We start from the raw sequence: 22,114 nt of genomic DNA, 5'->3' as shown, positions 1-22,114 counted from the left end.
GCTATAGGCAATAGATGATTTTGCAATGCTATCAAGCAAAGGATAGTTCTACAAAATAAACTTTAGTATTTCACACTAAATCCATTAAGTCAGTGGGAGTTCTTACTGACTTGAATGTAGCCATGTTTTCCCAAATTTTTTTGTGAAATATTAAAAAATATCTCCTTATTTTCCAAAAGAGAAAATGAGAAGCCTGTAAGAAACTGGGTTTTTTTAAGACTTTCCTCGAACTGCATTCTGACATCTATACATTAAGAATTCTTCTCTAGAATTAATTTCTAGGGAATGTTCTGCATGAGGCAAACAAAACTAAATTTTCTTCTTTACTTTAAAGCTCTATGCCACTGGATATGGAGCAGGTGGAAGGCTTGGAATTGGAGGAACAGAATCAGTTTCTACTCCAACTTTACTGGAATCCATTCAGCACGTGTTCATAAAGAAAGTTGCAGTGAACTCAGGAGGAAAGCACTGTTTGGCGTTGTCTTTTGAAGGAGAAGTTTATTCCTGGGGTGAAGCAGAGGATGGCAAACTTGGTCATGGAAACCGAAGGTAAGTAACACTTGAAAATCTACTTTAAAAAAGTGATTAACTTGAAAATTTGCTTTAAAAAAGTGATTAATGGATACTTACAGTTGCTGTATATTAATGATTTTTTCTAGTCAAAAATAAATCCTTAGGATATTAAACTGGAGCAAAGCAGGTACTCAGTGATTTTAGGTATCCTCATTCTCATTTTAAGAGAGGACTCTCCATACACTAGTGAATGTGAATGGTCTATCCCAGAAGTTTTGTCCAGACAGATGTTTTCTTTTCAGCCCTTGTGATCGCCCTCGTGTGATTGAGTCTCTGAGAGGCATAGAAGTGGTTGACATTGCTGCTGGGGGAGCGCACAGCGCTTGCATTACAGCTGCAGGAGACCTTTTCACATGGGGAAAGGGACGCTATGGACGCCTTGGCCATGGAGATAGTGAGGACCAGCTAAAACCTAAACTGGTAAGAAACCTTGGGAGTACTCAACAGTCTCAGCCCAGTTAATATCTTCTGATTATAACTTTTTGCATTTCTGAGTATAAAGAATGAAAGGGCAGAACAGTGGCATGTGTTTGTAAGAAATGAACAAGCTGCTGTGATTGAAAGGATAAAATGAAAGAGGAGTTGCAAAACTTTGCTAGTGGTCACCAAACAGCTTACAAGGAATTAATTTTAGAAACTTAAAGAATTTAAATAAATATGTGAAGTTTCATGCTGCTTTCAATGATGGATTGAGCCACCTGGAACCTGTTTCAAGTAGTGGCAAGGATAGGAAGGAGGTGATGTGTGTGGGTCACTGACCTTTTACTTTGTGATTCCAGATCCCATACTTCTTCACTAGGTGGCATCATTTCAAAAGATGTTGACTAAATTCAGATTATGATGCAAGTGCCCAAAAATTGTAAACTGGTAAAAGATTACTTGAAAATAAGATTTTTTTTTCACATGCTGTATTCAGTACAAGGCCAGAGTGCCTGAAACTATTTCAACAGAATACAGTGTTTGATAACCTTAGGTGTTTTATATTGCTCTCCCTGACATTGAGGTAAAAACAAATTCAACTAGTTCACCAATTAAAAGACAATAAATCCTGTGTTTAAAATACGTAGTTTTCATTTTGCTGTTTGAAAAGAGCAAAGCTCTTAGAGTTGCCTTTATTTCCTTGTTCCTGTGCTGTTTGACTTGTAGTTCCAGTCATCACCTCTCTAAGCTGAGTTTGTCATCTTTTGTGAAACTAAATACCTGAGTATTTTAAGGCAAACAAAAATGGGTGATTTCATTGCAGGTGGAAGCTCTCCAGGGTTACCGTGTGATTGATATAGCCTGTGGCAGTGGAGATGCACAGACACTGTGCCTCACTGATGATGATACAGTCTGGTCCTGGGGTGATGGAGATTATGGAAAACTTGGGAGAGGAGGCAGTGATGGCTGTAAAGTACCAATGAAGGTATTTCTGTGTACTTTTTTCATCGCTTTAGAAACTATGATGTTGGTGGAGAATGCTGAAGACAGATTTGTCAATATGTGCAAACTTCCATCCATCCTGGAACATCAGGATTCTTCTGGTGGTTAAGAATGAACTTTGTAGGCTATAGTAAGAGGACTTTAGGCTTTGTGCTGACTGTTAAAGTTGCACTTTAACTGACTGCCAAGTTGCACTTGAAGGTTTTTCTTTGGAAAGCATTGCTGGTGTAAAAACTGCTAATTTAAATTTTGGTTCCAGTCAAAACATTAGGTTTTTCCTAGAAATCTTCATGTTTCCTTGTGTTAATAAATTTACAGTAGTCATAAGGTCAGTCCAGAAAGGAGTATCAATTCATTGAAAAATAATCTTACTTTATATTGAGCCCTTTCCGTGAATACATGGTTGACTTAGAATTTCTTCACATGCTATGGATGAAATCCCCATAGCCATTAAATTTGAGTGCCAGCATTTGTTATGAAGGTAAATGTTGCTTGTGTTTGAGAAATGTGTCTGTCGCTGTGTGTACTTGTGCACAGTGGATTTTAGCTCCTAAATAGAGAATCACACTTAACTACTAGGATACAGATATCCCCATTCTGTTTCCAAATATTTCCAGCATGGTGTAACAAAGTAAAAATAGCTTGTTTATGTTTCATCAGTCAGTCCCATAGGACTGCTGGTAAAGCAGCATAAAGTCCTACACAGAATAAATAGGAAGGGTCTGCTGGAGATGGAAATATTTTTATTATGTCAGCAGAATCACACCCATGTCTTTCAAGCTAAGGATGATTGAATGCTAGTAGACAAAGCCTTATCATTTCTACTGTGGGCAATTGCAGAGTAACTGTGGGCAAAACATTCTAGAGCCAATTTTCAACAGTTTGTGAAATTTGAGCTTCTTTCAGTACTTACGCAGTAAATGATAGAAAGGTGACAGGAGTGGAATTCTTCTAAATCATCTACATAAACATTTTTATTTTTAAATACACATATAGACATACAGTAGCTTGTTATATTTTACTTAAGACAGTTGAGTCTACAGTCTCCTTAATAAACTCATTGAATTTTCATTTGATATTATTTTTCTAGATTGATTCCCTTACAGGTCTTGGAGTGGTTAAAGTAGAGTGTGGATCACAATTTTCTGTGGCCCTTACCAAATCTGGAGCTGTGTATACATGGTGAGTGTTCTGTATTTGTTTTGATAGTGTTAGAAGTCACCTCATCTGTAACAGATATCAGTATTACACTTGCTTCACTGTTTTGATCTTCTCTTTCAAGAATTTTTTGAGTTCCTGAGTCTTGATTAGTAATAAATTCTCCCACTCTGGGAAACATTTTCTACTGCCATGGATGAAAATCCAGGTATTTTTTCTTGGAAACGTAAGCACAGGGTTGTCAATCCAGACACTGACCACTGCAAGATGCAGAACTTCCAAGGAGGTCAGTAAGATAAGCATGAAGTGTCATGCACAGCAGAAAGTGGTAACATAAATAGTGTTCTCATGTATTATCAAAACTGTGTCTAGCTTGTGGCTGTAGTTTGAGAATTTGATTTTAGAAATCATTGTTTAATCTTCCTTACACCATTCGAAATTTTGTAGTTTAAACTGCTAGACTGAAATGTTTAAAAAGACGTAGCAAAATATTGTCCCAACTTCCCTCAGCTACCTTGTTTGTGTAACATTTAGGTATCTTTAAACTGTATGAAGTTCCAGTCTCTGAGATCAGTAAATACACTGTTTTTGCAGATAGATACTCCTATTCCTTGACTCCTTTAAGAGTTAAAAAAAAAGACCACCCTCTGGAAAAGTGATAAAAGGAACTACCCAGATTAAGTAGGAACATTGTATTGGAGCTGTAAGAATCTGTACTGAGTCAGCAGAATCGCATCCATACAAAGTAGAGATTATTCATGTTGAATGTTTGGAGAATATTTTGGTATTGGACTTAATAAGTACATCTATGGGTCAAATGTGAGACATAGCCTGTCATTAGTTTTTTTTCACTGTTAAAACTCAGTTTTTAAATGTTTACTTCTCTGTGCAGGGGCAAGGGAGATTACCATCGCTTAGGCCATGGATCTGATGACCACGTTAGAAGACCACGCCAAGTGCAGGGACTGCAAGGAAAGAAAGTCATTGCAATTGCTACAGGGTCTTTGCACTGTGTTTGCTGCACTGAAGATGGTATAAAAATCCAATAATTTACTTAGTTCTTAGCACTAAATTTGAAAAAATTAAAACTTTATCTTTTAGTCAACTGTTGGTAGGTTGTCCTTGCTAAAAATGCTGATTCTGTGTGCATGGACATATTTTGTATTTGAAGATGCTCCATATTTCTTGAGCAGGCAGCATGACATTAAAGTGATCACATAAAACTAAATTAGTGAAAATTAAAGAATTCAAGTTGCATAAGCACTGATCAAAGAAAAATAGAGAGCTCTGAAGGTGATTGCAGAATGGTCAAGCAGTAGCATTGAATGGACTTGGCCTTTTTTTTGCAGGGTCCTGTGGGTTTGTTGAAGTGTTTAGCTTACCAAATGAAGCACTGCACAAACAATATTGATTCTTGCATGGCAGATTTAGATTGTGAATTTTCTTTGTAGGAGATTCGCTCCTACAATTAACAACTCTGCACAATAACTGAGTGTTTTATAGGTGCTAGTGAAATATACAAGCTGAAAATGAATGTGAGTAATGAATATAGCTGTAGAAAATAAATGCCCAGGAATGAGGTTGTTACTTTTAAAGTTTCCCAATTATCTCGCAACAGCAAGCACCTATTTTAGTATCTTGTCTAGTAATGGAGCTTTTTATAGGATTTTTGTCTTTCACAAAATATTAAGCCTTTTAATTTTTTTTTTTTCATATTGGCTTTGCTTTTGCTATGAAACTGTCAAATACAGGCTGTTCCTGATGTTCTGTTCCAGAGTATGGTGGTCTACCATCTCCTCCTATTCTGGACCAGAACCTTTCTGTTACACAAACTGTGAGGAAAGAAATGCATCTTATGTAGCTCCTCTGTAGAGACTGTGGACCTGACTGTGTCAATCAAGATTTATCTGCACTAGATAGTGGATTTCAGGATGGCCATCAGTCACAGAATGTTGTTTACAGCCCAAGGCCTTATCTGGTTAAATAATTGATAAAAGGTTGTATATTAGCCTCTGGATAATAAATTATTTTTATTGGTTTAGGGGAAGTGTATACATGGGGAGATAATGATGAAGGGCAGCTTGGAGATGGAACAACTAATGCCATCCAAAGACCACGCCTGGTTGCAGCACTTCAGGGTAAAAAGATCAATAGAGTAGCCTGTGGCTCAGCACATACTTTGGCTTGGTCAACCAGTAAACCTGCTAATGCTGGCAAGCTGCCTACACAGGTATTGTTTTTGGCTTATTGAATTTGGATTTTAAACATACTTAGTGTGCTTATTGCTGACCTTTCAGTAGATGTATTTCCTTTCCAAATCCTTGTATAAGCTCAGTGTGCTTTAGTTTGACTTCAAGTTTGAACCACTTACTTCGTTTTACTTCCAAAGGATTCCATTTTTCTGAGCTGAAAAAGCCTCTTCATTCAGTTTTTAATCTAAATGTGGAACAGTAACTCAGTTGGAAAATTGGCAGGAATTTAGTTCTGCCTTGCAGCTATGAAAATGTTATGCCTTCCAAGGGAGTTCTTCGTTGCTTGCTTTATATTGAGAAGACTTGTTTTTTGAATATTCTGTATGTCAGCTATGCCTGGAAGTACTGATGACAAGATGTAAAATGTATTTGTTTATGGATAAATTGTAAGATATGGAACAGCATTTGTATTCTAGCCATCATATAATACTTGGTTTAGATGGATACTGTTAGTATTCTTTCATAAACAACTGAACTCCATGTATGAAGTTTTGACAGTGTGAATAAGCAAATATCTGAATTTCTAATACAAGTTAACCTACAAATCTAAAGATTGTTGTTCTGTTGAGTACAATAAAGTGTATAATAATTATAATTAACATTTGGATATCGTTGCCTCATCATAGGTTCCTATGGAGTACAATCATCTGCAGGAAATTCCCATCATTTCATTAAGAAACAGGCTTCTGCTCCTGCATCACATTTCAGAACTCTTCTGTCCTTGCATTCCAATGTTTGATCTTGAAGGAAGACTTGATGAAACTGGTCAAGGACCCTCAGTTGGGTTTGACACATTACGGGGAATACTGATATCACAGGGAAAGGTATTGTATCAAACTCTTTCTAAGGGAGAGATTTGTTACCATAACAGAGAAGTGCTGTTTAAGCTGTTTCTGAAGAAAAAAGAGCTGTATAGCTCAATTTGTTCTGTAAGTTGTGTATCAGATATTTGCAATTTGATGATGCAAACTTCTTTCTTTGTGTTTATTCTTCGGTGTTTTCTCAGTTCATCATGGTGCTTTTGTGTGTTGATCTTGAAAATAACTTTACACAGTAAATCTTCAGTTGGAGTATAGCTGAATTCTTCTAGAGTATTAAGTGGGTGATATCCTGGAAAAAATGTAAGATAGTTGGCAATGATCAATTCATACCTGTTTGTATTTCAGTTATCAAGTTCAGGTGGTATACTAGTTAAACCAAAGCTCTGTGCAGATACAAACTTGTTTTAGACTGAGCTAAAAGTGAAAATAGAATACCTAGGAGTTCAATTTCAAATGGTAGTGAAAGGGGGTTTTAGTAGTTAAGTCAAGTCAGTCATGAGAAAATGTAGATAACTGCTAAAATACTTCAAAGCCGCAACACTTATTCAGAACTTCAGACAGGATAAGCCATAAATCATGAGATTTGGGTCTGAATTTTCTCACTGTCACAGTAATTTATCTAACTGAAAAAAAAAACATTATACAAACAGACAGAATCTACTGGGAGATATCTTTGAAAAGAGAATTGATTAAGTTTTCCCCCACAGTGCTGTCCTGTGTCCTTAAATAAGACACATGGCTTCTAACTAGACTTAGTATCTGTTGTCTCAGGGTCTCTTTCTCTAAACTCCAGTAAAATTGTGTAGTAGAACAACAAAGCTGTGTACATACTTCACAGACCAAGGGAAGTCATCAAAACCTGAACTAGAAAGGAAATTCTTGCTGTTCTGTTCATGAGACTTCTATTTGTTAATGCTATTAATTCTAAGTCCTTTCATACATAATGTTATATGTAAGTGTGTGCAGGAGGCACATTGAACCTGATTTCAAGTCTGCAGAATAGCTTCAGATGTAAGATAAAATGGGATATCAGGCATAAATGCACCAGAAACATTCACGAGGCATCAGAGGTTGTGATGCCATATTCATATCTAGGCATTTAAATCAAGCTTACCTTCAGAGATTCTAAAGACTTTGAAATCTTCTTAATCTTGCTTGAAATTGACTACAAAATTATATCCAAATATTTAGTGTGGGAAGCTCAGATACTTGAATTTGCTTTTTTAAAAAAAAATATTTGTTGTTTGTTTATTGCTTTCCATAGCAAGATGATCTCATATTTGGCTTTTTTGATTGCTATTCTCTATGTTAATTAGCCTCTATATACCTACATTTTTCTGGCATTAACTAATTTATACTTGTACTCAGCAATACATTGGTTGCTTAATAATTGTATTTGGGTGCAGTGCAACCTTTCAAGCCATGGTTTAAAGTGATACAGATGGGATTTCTTTACTTTTTTAGCATCCCTGCTGTTTTAGACGTGATACAGATTAGCACAAATAACATGATCATTGACTTGCATCTTGCACCTTCATATTCTGGTGCTTTTTTATTTCCTGTGTTGAACTGTGTGTTATTCTGCAAAATAGGTGCAGCGCTCTTACTTGACTTCAGTTTTGCTATTTTCTGGTTCTTTATTTTTTAGGAGGCAGCTTTCAGAAAAGTTGTCCAAGCTACTATGGTGAGGGACCGTCAGCATGGGCCAGTTGTGGAGCTCAACAGGATACAGGTATCTTCAGCTGAAGTTCTGATTCACTCTCTGTGTGTTTAGCCCAAGTGCTGTGTTGGTCAAAGCCTTTTCTTTGTTTCACCTGGTTGGTATCTGAATGCTAAAGAGTTGGATTTTTTATCAGAGAATCAAGCAATAAAGAAGTGACTGCAGTTTTAAGGCTGCTTATATTCTTTTCAGTATGTTTTTATCCATGCTGCAGTTGTTTGGGGAGAGGGTGACAACTTGTTGAAATGTTAAGTGAATGATTTAGACTCTTAAGGAGCAAAGTATGTCCTGCTTGATAAAGGACTGCATTTCAGAGCTCACTACATTACATAGTTTAGGAGAGTAGTGATTCTGATGCTTTTCTTATCTTTCCAAATGCTCAGCTGAATGAAGGGTAAAAAAAGAGAAAAAAAATGAAGGGTAAGAAAAAAAAAAGGCAAGGAAAGAAAGCTCTTGAATATAATTAAACTTGTCCTTTGGTGGTCATCACATGTAGTCATATTGATTGCATAAGTCTTTGATACAAAAAGGCTTTTTTCTTTATCATTGATGTTAGAAAATGTAATGTTGTTCCTTAGGCCAGATATGCCTTTTTTCCATAGATACTTCTGTAACACAGAATAGTAAAACATTGTTTTCATTTAAATAGATTGCAGCCTGATCTTAGAGTCTGCATGCATTTCTTTCCTGTTGTGGTGGGTTTTTTTTCTTTCTTTTTCCCTTAATATGCAAAACCATTACCATTTGTGAGGTTAGAATGGAGAAAATGTGAAAATTTAAACTTGTTATTTTCTGTTTGTGAACAGAAATACATCCTGTTTTGGCTGGACCCTGTTTCTACCGCTTTACAATTTTCTGTGGACATGTTAAATTTCTTGTGCTAATGTTCTGTGACTGTGTTGTTCTAGTTTATTAGAATCTTAGAATCACTAAGCTTTTACTTATTGAGTCCAACTGTATTATTTGGGAGCTTGAAGAGAGTAGCAGAGATTTTTGAAATTACTTTATAAGTTTGTGAATTCAGAAAATCCAATAAATATTGCTGGTATTTTAAGCAGGAAACTAGTGATGAGTAGGTTTTGGGATAGTTCCCTAGTGTCCTCCTTTGTTAATTGAGACGGGCTTTCCCTTGTATTTCAGTTTATTATTTAAATCTGTCTTGAACCCTAGGAAAGCATTGGCAGCTTCCCTTCTTCATAGCTTCTAGGTGAAATAAAATATTGCTGTAACTAACTCTGCCAGTGTAGTCAAGTGAAGACTAAAAAAGGTCATATTCATAATATGCCCTGATTACACTGTACCAAATATGGCTTACAATTTCTCGAGTCAGGTTTTGCTCAGAATGAAAATGTGGATTCTGAAACTGTTTGATCCTTTAATTGAAGGTTCAAGGCTGCTTTATGTAGTCTCAGAAAAGCTAAATGTCAGTGTTAACTCTTCCTTGCAGTTGTAAGTTAAAGTGCAGCTGGGCTTTAAGACCCCTTGGCTTTCAGAAGACTCTTCTTGCAGTTTATAGATCATGTGGTGCAGTCAATTCACTTCATCTTCCTTGGTGTAAAAAAAAAAACAGATGAGTTTTTAATTTAAACTTGTTTTCCAGGTATTGACTTGTCTTTTACAATACTTCCCCAGTGTCCCTTGCTGTTTAGTGGTTTCTTTGGAAGTAGCAGAACTGAGCATAACTGCAGTGTAAACCCAAGCAAAGCAACACTCCCTTTATCCTGGGGTCCAGGGTTACAGGGACCAGATTCCTTCAGGGTAGATCACATTCACCTTACATCTTGGCCCTGGGTCTTTTCTGGGAGCCTTGTAATGATGGGACATGGTGGTTTTCTGTGGTTTTTCTGCTCAGGGTATGTGAGAAACAATGTGGTGGCTCTTCTGTAACTCAACTGTGTGCCACCCTGGTGTTTCTATAGCATAAAATGGAGTGTAGATATTTTATGCTTTGAGCTGTAGCATGAAGGCAAGCTTGGATGCACAGAAGCAGTTTGGGATGCTGTTGGAGGACTGCAAAGGGCAGAAGAAACCAAATTTCATCCATACTACATTTTGGGAATAGTCATTAAGTAAAATGTTTCAAAACAGCACCTGAGCCCTGTTCTGGAAAGATGTAGTATAAATGGTCAAAAACTAAGCCAGCAGTGAACTAACAGTGAAATGACTAGACAGGCTTGCAGTGCTCAGGTTTACTTACTGACCCTCTTACTTGCAGATCAGATTTTCCTAGTGTTTAAGTTATGGTGTAGTTCATGCAGTGTCAATTGGACAGTGTGTTTTGGCCTCTAAGCAAATACTTTCATAAATCTGTGTTAAAACACATCTTTGCACAGCAGTGGAAAGGAATTTCTTCCTTTTCAAAAGGATGCAGATGTCAGTTATTAAGGAGAATGTCGACTTTCATAAATGTAATATGGCAAAGAATCTCCTGGTTTAATGTTCTTTACTCTGAAGGGAGGAATGTGATATGTATGGCTATATGAAGTACCACTTTTAGTTTCTTCCTCCTTACAAGGACTTCTTATGCAATGTGGGTTATAGGAATCTCACTAACAGGATAAGTAGAAATGGTCTGATCTTAAAGTAGGCACAGCATATGAATGAATTAATGATTTGTTCTTTTTCAAATTAAATAACCTCCTTCCTTCCTGGTTATTGTCTCCTCCCTCATCAAATGTCCCTTTAAAGAACATTCATTTCATGACAGCCTTAATTTTCTTACACTGATCAGACTAAGGTTTTTTTTTTATCTATGTGTGTAGAATAGTCTTTTCTGTACTCTTCATGTTTTTATACTGTCATTTATTCTGTAGCATTTAAGTTTGAGCATAGAAAAATGGAACTCAATGTACATGTGAGAACTGTGTACTTTTAAAATTATTACAGTGATACTTCTCTACCTCTTCTGCTGATTTTGTGACATCTTTGAATTTCATTTCCTTTCATAGATCTGTCTTAAAATATATTCCTCTTCCTTAGCTGATTCCAACTCAGAAACTGTCATCTTTTTGTAAACCTTTTTTGTTAGTGTCTGAATGCATGGCTTTGTGTACTAGATTTCTCCCAGCTTTTGGGAGAGAATTCTTCTGGGTTGAAGAGAGTCTCATAGGATGGCCAGTATTTTTCAAGCTGCTTAAGATTAATAAAAAGTTTCTCAATTTAAAACTTCTTGGGCATACAAATTTCACAGAAATCCATTGGATTTAAACCAGCTTGTGTTGATAAGAGAGCATCTTACACATGAGGAGGATCTGGGTGTATCAGCCTTTCACTAAAACCTGAAAGAAATCAGGTGGTTGTTTCATCCAGAGCCATCAGAAATACACAGCATGAGAACAACTGGATTTTGAGATGCACTGCAGCTTAATATAGTGGGATAAGTTTCAGCTGTTTCAGAATGAGTGGTCTCACAGATACTGGTGATCTGTGTGCATGTAAGAGTCCATTTGCAGTCAGAACAGGTTGAGAAGATAAATTGCAGAACACCAAGCGGTGAAAAAAAAAAAAAGCCATGTGTTTCTTCAGCTCTCTGTTCACTTTCCATTTCTTTCCTCTCTATACTTGTGAAATACTTTTTGTATTCTTACCCTCTCTGTGCATCTCTTGCAGCAAAATCCATGGGAATTTACTTTCGTGCCTGTCTTAGGCATCTCCATCAAATATTAAAATAAACTTTTTCTGTAAGAAAACATTATTTGTGTATCTATATACAGATGTATTTTAGTAGTATTCACTCTCTTTTAGAGGCTCCTAGTAAGTATCATAGATGCATATTTAGCTGTTACTATTAATGAATTACTATTAATGAAATACTATTCAGTTTTCTGGCCAACAACCCACTCTCTAATCTGTCTCATGAGTGAAAAACTTACCAGATTTGTCAGTTGAATCTATGAGTAGAGATAGGATGAATTAACTAAATGGACTGAAATCAGAAAAACTTAATTAGCCAAGTAATGAGCTGTTTCTTTAGAAACGAGAGATGTCTTTATCATCAGACTTCATCTTTGCTATCCCTCTGTCTTTTTCCATTTCCATTTTCTTTTTCCTTTAAAGCTGAACAGATATAGCGCTGATTACTGACAGATGAACAAAGAATGCTTGGAAATTCAAGATAAGGTGTTGGTGGCTGGGGGAACTGAAAATTCCTTATTTATCTGCACAGTGATGCCAGCTGAAATATGTCTTACAGTGGCTTTTATAATGTGCTTACTCAATAGGTAAAACGTTCCAGGAGTAAAGGAGGACTGGCTGGACCTGATGGTACAAAGTCAGTGTTTGGACAGATGTGTGCTAAAATGAGCTCCTTTAGCCCTGATAGCCTTCTGCTTCCTCATCGTGTTTGGAAAGTCAAGTTTGTTGGTAAGAAAATTCTCAGCACTCCACCCCTTCCTAGTTTGGACTTAACTTTACAATTTTCTTGGGATTTACTCTTTTGGAGAACCTGATGGAAGGAAGAAAGAGATCCAGAAAAACAGTGTATGTGTGTGGGCAGAGGAAGGTGTTTAAAATACTGGGAAGTAAAAAACCTTTCAAAAATAATTTTATAAAACCCCTCAAGATTAATGGAAGCGTGTCTGTAATTCTCTCCAGGTTCTTGGGCAGCTCTTCTGCTTACAACAAACATTCTGCAAAACATAAACCTAATTTTTCAGCTGTCTGAATTGGCAAATAATCCTGGCTAGCTATTTTTACTGGTAGGGTAGTTTTTACAATTCACCCATCACTCTGAGCTTTTTAATAAAAAGTATTTTAGATTGAAGAGCCATTCTATCTATTGTGTATGGGCTAAATAAAACATACCTACTTTAAAATGCTACTCATGAAAAAGTAATACTATTCCTTTTCTATTTCTGTTGTATTTTATTGTGATTAGCATATGGCACAAAATATTTTCTACACTCTGTTAAAACAGTATTTTTGGCATTGTGATATGTCATATAATCTAAATGATACATTTTGCAGTGAACTGGAAACATCCAAATGTGGAGCCAGACTTCTGGGTTTTCATATGAAGGGATACAACAGTGTAGCTTTTAGTAAACTTTTGTTTACTCAATTATCCCCAGAGAGGAAATAGAGTTTGTTTCAGTTATTTTTGAAAGAATATTTAATTTTGAGTCTTTTTTCTTCTCCAAGGTGAATCTGTGGATGATTGTGGTGGAGGTTATAGTGAATCAATAGCAGAAATGTGTGAAGAACTTCAGAATGGGCTGACCCCTCTGTTAATTGTGACACCAAATGGAAGAGATGAATCTGGAGCAAACAGAGATTGTTTCCTGTTAAATCCTGCTGCCAAGTCACTCCTGCATATGAACATGTTTCGCTTTCTTGGTAATTTCTTAGCAACTTTGTGGCATTCTGTGTGCTGTATGTGTAGTCAGAATATTGGGAATCTAACAAAAGCAATGGACTGTGTTTAAACTTTCAGGTGTACTTCTGGGCATTGCTATCCGGACTGGCAGCCCTCTGAGCCTGAACCTGGCTGAGCCAGTGTGGAAACAGCTTGCAGGAATGAACCTAACAATTGCTGATCTCAGTGAGGTGAGAAGGAAATTATATCCTGGGTAGGATATAACTTAGAGAAGACAAGCAGGCTCTGGCATGAATTTCTCAAGTGATTGGTTTCCGTGGTTTTTATGTCCTTGTATTTTGACTGGCCTTTTATATTTTGAGCCAATATACAGGGGTGATTTGTACTGACTATTAAAACTGTAAATTAAGTTGTTCAAGAGTACTTAAATAATCTGTTTGAATTCTAGAGCATTCTCAAATCTTCCTATGGGTTTGACTAGACAATCTTTGAGTGTAATCTTTGTGGTTAAATTCATATTTCCCAGTAGACCTTTCTGTAGCTGTTATTGTCTGTTGTACCCAGATGCAATAACTGATTTGAAGTAAAAGAAAGTGAGTTCAATCTTTTACTAGTTTGTGCTCACATACTGAATTTCACAAGCTTTCAGTTTCTGTTTACTGAGCTCAGTAAATGTGGAATCAGACTTAGGTCTTCATTACGAAGAAAATTTCCTTCTCAAATACTGTCACGTAGAAATGTACTTCTATAAAAGCATTGAGTCATTTACTTGTCATTGAGGGGATTCCTTTTGTACCAAATCCAGTGCTGGTAGGGATGATTATGCTTTTAAGCTTTAAATCCATTTTCTTATATGATACAGTTTCTTGGCAAATGCCCTCCAAAAAGATTGATATCTAGAATATGTGCACTCTCCCACATCCAACATAATGAAGCTTTTTGTAAAGTACTAGGCTATTTTATGGCTTTGAATTCAAGCTAAATGAATTGTGGTCATACATTGGTCAGAGCTTTTGGTAAGTGACACATGATGCACTGCTTTTGGTATGCAAGAGATGCTGTTATATGGTGCTAGTAAACTGGCTTTAACTCGGGTTTCTTACTTTCAAAGGTTGACAAAGATTTTATTCCTGGGCTTATGTACATTCGAGACAATGAAGCTACTTCAGAAGAATTTGAAGCTATGAGCCTCCCATTCACTGTGCCTAATGCAAGTGGTCAGGATATTCAGTTGAGTTCCAAGTATACCCATATTACACTGGATAACAGAGCGGAATATGTGAGGCTGGCAATAAACTACAGGTTTGTTGAATAAATCATTAAAATTACTGATATGAATATGCATTTTATTTTAAAAAATGTATATCAGCTTTTAAACAATGCTACTTTAGCCTGTTATATACAAGTAATTAATATTTTCATGTGATTACAGTGTTGATTTTTTGATTTCACCTATTTTATCCAAGGAGAAGACTCTTAAACCTAATTTTTTGGAAGCAAAATAAACAAGCAGGTGTGCCTCTAGATTTGTCCTGACTAAGCAGTTTTTGGCAGCCAATTTTAATGGTGGAGTAATGTCCCAGGTGTCTAATTCTTCCTGTGGGCTAAGTAATTGGCTTGATCAGTAAGCTCCTTGTGAGGAGAGCTTAGATCTAGTACTGCTGCATTCATACCTTTTCATATCATCAACTGCAGTCAAGGGCAGTATCAGCTGAATTCTTACTCCAAACTGGAATGTACAAACCAAAATGTTCATTCCTTGGGTAGGACACTGATGCACACCCCTGGGTGCCACAAGCTGAGCACCCCACAGAGATCAGTGGGGTGCTCAGTGTTTGAGAAGACTGGCCTTTGGTTGCTTATGTGGCCAGGTAGCTTATCTAGATGAGTGCATCTCAGAAACAATCATAAGCATCTTGTCTCTGAAGCAGAGAGACAAGATGCTTATTGTCTACTGAAATATGTAAATTTAGGTAATTCAGATAAGAAATTGGTTCAGGCTTGTTTTATTCAATCCACCATATTCCTCTTCTTTAGAGAGTGCTTGAGCAAGACTGTATCATCACAGTCTTGTATGCTTGCTTATTAGTTCATAGTTACAGTGTCTGCCAGCAATTACGAATTACAGCCTTAGTTGTTCCTTTTTTCCCACTGTAAGTGGTTAGGAACCAATACTTAGACCAGTTTCTGACAGAAAAGAGAGAGGTTTCATTTGGAGCTGATATTCCTTTGAAGAAATGTCTTTGCTCTCTTGCCAGTTCTGGCTGTCCTCAGAGGACACAAGCATTTCTAAAGCATTTTACACTTAAAAGACCTTTTGGAGAAACATTTAAAAGTTAAGTATCAAGTTTTTTAACTCTATGAAGCCCTTGAGAGGGAAAACTAGCAGCTGAATAGAATCCATGTTGAAAAGTGGATGCAAAAGACCAAACTTGTCCGGACATCTTTGTTTATTTTGATGATGACTAGCCTGAGGACAACACTTGAAAGAGATGTCTCTGCTCTGGAGGGCTCTGTAAAACATCTCAGAAATTATTTGACAGGGGAAAAAAAATAAGCCAAACACAAATCATGTGTGGCATGAGAAGTAGCAAAATGTTACTTGTCTGTGCCTGTCTTGAAATAAAAAAACCTACTGTCCCCTCAGACATCCTATTTTAGTTCAGACCCTTTTTTGTTTTTATACCATAACATCTGTCCAGTGCTTAGAATGTTTGAAGTTAGAGTTTCAAGATACAGCCACTCTTTTTCCAAGAGCATATTGTTTCCAAATGGGATATTGTTTTGTTTTTGCCAAGCATAGCACATGAAAAATACTGGAAATAAAATATCTAAAACACTGGGAGATATCTCCTCCATATTGAGCTTGCTGTGCAATAGGAATTGGTGTAGTAAATCAAGTATCTTGTAAAAAATGTTAATGTTCTTTGGTACATAGCTGGACATTTGAGGAGAATGGTTTAAGTTGCTTTGATAACACAGTAAAGTAATTGCTATTAATAATTGCTAGAAATTCATTCTCAGAAACTCTGAAAATGTTTCCTTACAGGCTTCATGAGTTTGATGAGCAAGTTGCAGCAGTTCGTGAGGGGATGGCCCGTGTTGTTCCAGTTCCTCTACTTTCACTCTTTACAGGATATGAACTGGAAACTATGGTATCAATTTCTGCTTTGTTACTTCTGACAGATTAACTTGGAGTGAGATTATTCATTCATGTGCTTTACTAATATTAAACCCACATTACATGGTGTTTACAATGATTGCTGTGTGGTTGAAAATATCAGTTCAAGGGAAGACCAGAAAATGTTTAATTGCCCTCTTGGTGCTAGTAAAATTATCTTGACATAGCTAACCAGTGATGTAGTAATTCATTATAATTATTTCAGGAAGAAACAAACATGCAAAACCAAAAAAACCTCACATGCCAGTGATCTCATTCCAGTGATCTAGAAAGTAAATTGGAGATACTTTTCCTAAATTCAGGAGTATGAAAAAAGTTCATTACTGTTGCCTGATGGGAAGATGTATATTTAATATTTTTGTACTAGGAGACTATGCATGGCATCTCAAAGATCTGAATGCTCAGTTTGTCAGTGTAAAAGCTGATTAAATATTTCAAAGGAAGGGAGGGAACAAATCAGCTGTAATTGATTTGATTGGACTTGTGTAGCCTATCACTGTATTTTATTTTTCAGGTATGTGGAAGCCCAGATATCCCACTTCATCTCCTGAAATCTGTAGCAACCTACAAAGGCATTGAACCAACAGCTTCCCTGATACAGTGGTTCTGGGAAGTGATGGAGTCCTTCTCCAACACGGAGCGATCGCTCTTCCTGCGTTTTGTGTGGGGCAGAACAAGGCTGCCCAGGACTATTGCAGACTTCAGGGGGAGGGACTTTGTTATTCAGGTAATTCAGGTATTGTTGTTGTGTGGGATGGGGAAGTTAAAAAGCTGGTAGTGGACAAGTAGCAGCATGACATAACAAAGGCCTGATTTCATTAAACTGTTCTGCAGCTTTATATTGTAGATTCAACAGTGCAACAGTTGAATAATGGCTGTGACAGTTATATAATGTATAGAACTATTTCTTCTCTCTTGACTTGGACAAGTGGATATTCCTTTAATTTCCCAGCCATTTGTTTCTGTGAATTTTGATAGTTTTCCACTGTCAGGCAGCTGTTTTTCCTGGCATTTATTTAGCATTTCATTCAGTTCAGTTAATAATTTCAGCTAAATTAAGACCACACAATCTTCAAATCATTTTTGATACTGTCTGAAGTAATAGGGTCTTTTTTAGATTGCTCCCAACCCCATATTCATAATCAAAGCAGCTCATAAATGTCTGGTTTTATTTATTGATTTAGTGGAGGGAAAATGGATTTGGCCTCTTCATGGTTCTTTTAAGAAACTTCAGCATCAGAATCAAAAAATACCACAAGGTGCTAAAAAAAAAAATTGCAGTTATTATTTCAGTACTTATTTGTGTTTTGGACAGTGAACAAAAAATCAAAAATACAGTGCTTTTTTTTCTTCTTTTTTTTTTTATTAACAGGTATTGGATAAATACAATCCTCCAGACCACTTCCTTCCTGAGTCATACACGTGCTTCTTTCTCCTGAAGCTGCCCAGGTATTCCTGTAAGCAGGTCCTGGAGGAGAAGCTGAAGTATGCCATCCACTTCTGCAAGTCCATAGACACGGATGACTACGCCCGCATTGCGCTGACGGGGGAGCCGGCGGCCGACGACAGCAGTGACGACTCTGATAATGAAGATGCAGATTCTTTTGCTTCAGATTCTACACAGGACTACTTAACAGGCCATTGAAAAGTAATATAAGGAATAGTTGTTAAAAGCACTGAGGCAAAATGCCAAAATGACAATGAAGCCAAGGACAGTTTAGGTTTCAGAGTAGAGACTGTATAGTCAGAGGGATGGTAATCTTCTGAGCGTGGGGAAAGTGTGTTTGCTACTCACAGTAGGACTTAAGGATTACAGCTTAATCCATCAGCTTAAAATAAATGGCACAGTATATGGGCATTTAACATTTATTTTAAGAGCTGAAAATGGCCCCCCATAATGCTGCACTACATTTAGAACCTTTGTGTTTACTGAAGTGTTGTAAATGTTTATATAAATATGGTAGTGCAGCATCCAAAAGGCAGTGAAACCTTTAAATTGTGGGTGCAATAGGTTTTTTCATATTAAGTGTTGTGTTCTGTGCATCTTCTTGATTGTATATTGGAAATACTGTGTAACAACGGAATAGTATTATAAATATTTCAATTAACTTTACTAGAAGTTTGTTAAAAGTTTTTGAACATTGAATAAACATTATTCCTTGAAATTCTTCTATAGATAATTAAAAATGGCCAATAGTTTCACCTCCACCCCTGGTTTGTATATTTTAGCTTATGCATTATTTATCTCAAATTTGATACCTTTCTGTGAACAGCATCATAATTCTTATCATGGAAAGTGTACTGTATATAATTGGTGCCATGTAAATGCAAAAGTTATAATTTCCCTCTAAATAAAAGTTCTGCCACATTAAGAACCAGGATGTGTTTTTTTTATGGTAATGCAGCTCGGACATGGGATGAACATTGAAACAGCTCTGCTAAGAAATGTTTCTGCAATGCACAGCCTTTGACCACACTGCTCCACCTATAGTAGGTGCATTGCCAGAGAGATTTTGTGAGCTACAGTAAACTTGAGCAAGTCCAGATAACATGATAATTGTAGTGATTAGGTATGCCTTGTTTATGCAGTTGTTCCCAAGGACGCTGTTGTCAGTAATGGTGAATTTATTCTTGGACACTTGGGGAAAGAAAATTGAGGAAGTGTAAGGGAGAGGGGTCATGAAGTACCTGAACATGAGGAGAAGAGTCTGATGATACTCATGTAACATCGGATCACTGAGAAATTTTAGTTACCTTTCAAGGCCTGGTCATGACACCTTGGAACAGGACACATAGATCATGACCCATTCCTGACCACACAGTTTATGCACTAGTTTTTCAAAATAGAATAAGATTAATGTGCCAAAGCACTAATATGTTACTTTAAAATCTGTTAGTAGGTGATGTCATACCATTGCTTCTGTAATTATTAGGATAGGTATATGTGAGTATTCAACATTTTACAATTTAACATTTTACAATTATGAGTGGATTCATTATTTTTTAGTGAGTGCATTTGACTTCTGTTCCAACTAGATTAAATATTACCTGTGATCATGAACTAGGTTTTCATGAGACAGACTTGATATTTCAGTATAGTGGTGAAACTACTGGTAGTCAGATGTCAGTGGTTTAAAATATGTTACCTTTAGAGTCCTCTGTTTAGTGCTAAAGATCTCTTGCAATGCCCCTTTCCTGATCTGTCTCATCAGAGGTTCCAGAACTCAGGCCTGTGCTTGGTCCTCCAAATTTTCTCTGTCTGCTGCTGAAAAATGCTCTCTAAGATGCAAAACTCAAAAATCTTAAATCTCTTTTATCTTAGCTGCTGAATTTAATTTCTTCTGAGGGTAAGGAGTGAAGAAGTAGTACAGAAGTGCTCATGTGGTTGTCTGCTGCCCCTCATCAGGCTAAAACCAGAGCCCTGTAGGCATCCAGCCCAATCAAAGAGATTCTGTAGTCGGCTTTTCAGGAGAGGGGATGAATGAGTCATGCCCAAATCTCAGTACAAGATCTTTGACCAAGTTCAATTGCCATTCTTAAATTTCAAGCCCCGTTTCAGAAGCATATGGACTACTGTAACATGGAGTTTATAACTTGCTTGTAGGAAAGAAAAACAATGTCAGAGTTTTCTATCCAAGAAAAGCAAAAAGGAAGCATGCTTAAGGAAAGAAATCTGTATGCATTGTTGCATTAAATATTGTATTGTTGCATACTGTTGCATTGAACTGTAAAAGAAGTTTCTTAGGTCTTCTTTTTTGCTTTCCCATCATAACAGAAGAGTGGCAGGCAACTTTTACACTGTGATGCTTGTGACCTGTGGCCTGACTTACAGTATTTCATAGATTATCAGGTTGGAAGGGGCCTCAAGAGTCATCTGTTCCAACCTTTATAGGCAAAACCACAATTTAGACAAGACAGTTCAGCATTCTGTCCAGCTGAATCTTAAATGTGTCCATGCTGGGGAAATCTGCCACCTCCCTGGTGAGATTATGCTGTGAAATTTTTTTCTCTTCTAATAATCTCCTCAAGAATAATTTGTACCATTACCCCTTTTCCATGTCACTCCTTGTAAAAAAGGAGTCTCTATCTTTGTAAGCACCCTTTATGTACTGAAACATGTTGATAAGGTCTCAAGGCTGAACAAACCCAGTTCTTACAGCCTTTCCTCACATGACAGGCCTTCCAATCCTCTGGTCCTCTTTGTGGTCCTTCTCTGGATCCTCTGCAGCCTGTATGCATCTTTTTGCACAGTAGGAACTAAAACAGTACAGTGTTCCAGGGGTGGCCTCATAAGTGCCAAGTGGGATAAAGACTACTTTTATCAGTGCTGGTGATTCCATGTTGATGTAACCCAGTATCTGGTTGGGTTTCTTTGCTGCAGCAGCACACTGTTCATTCATTCATATTGAGTAGGCAATGTCCACCATGTGCCACACACCAACCAAGCCAGTGAATGTGTTGTAAAAGGTGAGCAGGTTTGCCAAGCGTGGTTTATCCTTCATGAATCCCTGCTTGCTTTTCCCAGTCATGAGCTTCATCTGACTTGTGATAGTACCCCAAGAGGATTTGTTCCATAATTTCCCTGGGGACTTAAGTAAGACTGATGAGCCTGTAACTTCCTGGATCACCCTTTTAGACCTTATTTTAGATGGGAGTCACATTAGCCTTCTTGCTGCCTTCCGGGATATCCCCTGATCTCCACAGTTCTCCAAGGTTGTGGAAAGTCAAAAATTATTTCAGCCAGCTCTCTAAAACACTCTCAGGTGGATAATGTCAAGGCCCATCAATTTGTAGGGGTTGAGCTCCTGCAGCAGTTCACACACCAACTCCTTCACTGATGGTGAGCCTATGTTTGCATCAACCTGGATTTTTGTTCCAAAGGCCAGAGGCCTAACAGTGCTGGTAAAGACCAAGGTGAAGAAGTGTTGAGAACTTCTGCCTTTTAAGCATTGCTGGTGACTAATTCACCTTTCCTGTTGCACAGCAAGTCCATGTTTTCCTTCTGTTTTTACTGGTTGTTTACCTACCTGAAGAAACCTTTTTTGTGTTTTTCTTTATTTTTGCATCTCTGGCCAATTTCAATTCAAGCTGAACTTTTGTTTTTCTAACTGCATCTCTGCAAACCTTGACAATGCCCTTGTAGTTCTCAGTGGGTATTCATCCCCTTTTCCTCTAGCCTATACCCATCTAGTGTGATCCTACAGCCACGTGAGTTGTCACACCATGTTTCCATTATTCCTGTGACATCATAAATTTCTGACTGGGTGCAGAGCCCCAATTCCTTGTGCTTGTTCCCCAGGCTGCTGGCATTGATATACATACACTTGAGGTGGTTAGTCCTGAGGAATATTTGTGTCTGCTTGAGTCTGGAGCTAGATGATTTTTAACATCCATTTGGGTTCGTTTGGGTTTTAACATCCAACCCAAAACTATTCTATGAGCCAGCAAAGTTAAATGAAAGATTCACCTTTCCAGAGAATGTGGGAAAAAGCAACCCCTCCAGGCAGGGTTGTAGCAAGGAAAAGGAGAAGAAAACTCTGGCAGCCAACCCCATGACTTTTGTTTTCAGGATGAGGCTAAGACAGAGCTAGTGGTTCATTCTATCCTTAGTGATATTAAGCAAACCTACCCTGCACTCTGCTGCTGTTGCAAGTCTCTGAGTGTTTCATATCA

General features: G+C 37.3%; 1 protein-coding gene across 3 annotated transcripts in view; it reads left to right on the top strand.

Moving 5' to 3' along the window:
- The window catches only part of HERC2 (HECT and RLD domain containing E3 ubiquitin protein ligase 2), a 104,376-nt gene extending 85,560 nt beyond the window's left edge, over positions 1–18,816 (top strand). For all 3 annotated transcript variants that reach the window (XM_054654364.2, XM_054654362.2, XM_054654363.2), the window contains exons 79-93: positions 335–549; positions 816–993; positions 1,817–1,978; positions 3,086–3,177; positions 4,046–4,185; positions 5,196–5,383; positions 6,032–6,229; positions 7,875–7,958; positions 12,167–12,308; positions 13,086–13,280; positions 13,378–13,490; positions 14,372–14,562; positions 16,310–16,415; positions 16,956–17,168; positions 17,814–18,816. In XM_054654364.2, coding sequence (XP_054510339.2) covers positions 335–549; positions 816–993; positions 1,817–1,978; positions 3,086–3,177; positions 4,046–4,185; positions 5,196–5,383; positions 6,032–6,229; positions 7,875–7,958; positions 12,167–12,308; positions 13,086–13,280; positions 13,378–13,490; positions 14,372–14,562; positions 16,310–16,415; positions 16,956–17,168; positions 17,814–18,086 — 2,490 coding nt within the window. In that variant the 3' untranslated portion in view covers positions 18,087–18,816. The remainder of the gene's footprint in view (positions 1–334; positions 550–815; positions 994–1,816; positions 1,979–3,085; positions 3,178–4,045; positions 4,186–5,195; positions 5,384–6,031; positions 6,230–7,874; positions 7,959–12,166; positions 12,309–13,085; positions 13,281–13,377; positions 13,491–14,371; positions 14,563–16,309; positions 16,416–16,955; positions 17,169–17,813) is intronic.
- The last annotated feature ends 3,298 nt before the right edge of the window (positions 18,817–22,114 follow it).

Source organism: Agelaius phoeniceus, chromosome 2 (genome assembly GCF_051311805.1).
Source record: "Agelaius phoeniceus isolate bAgePho1 chromosome 2, bAgePho1.hap1, whole genome shotgun sequence".
Classification (NCBI taxonomy): domain Eukaryota; kingdom Metazoa; phylum Chordata; class Aves; order Passeriformes; family Icteridae; genus Agelaius; species Agelaius phoeniceus.
This window is presented reverse-complemented; position numbering and strand designations above follow the sequence as displayed.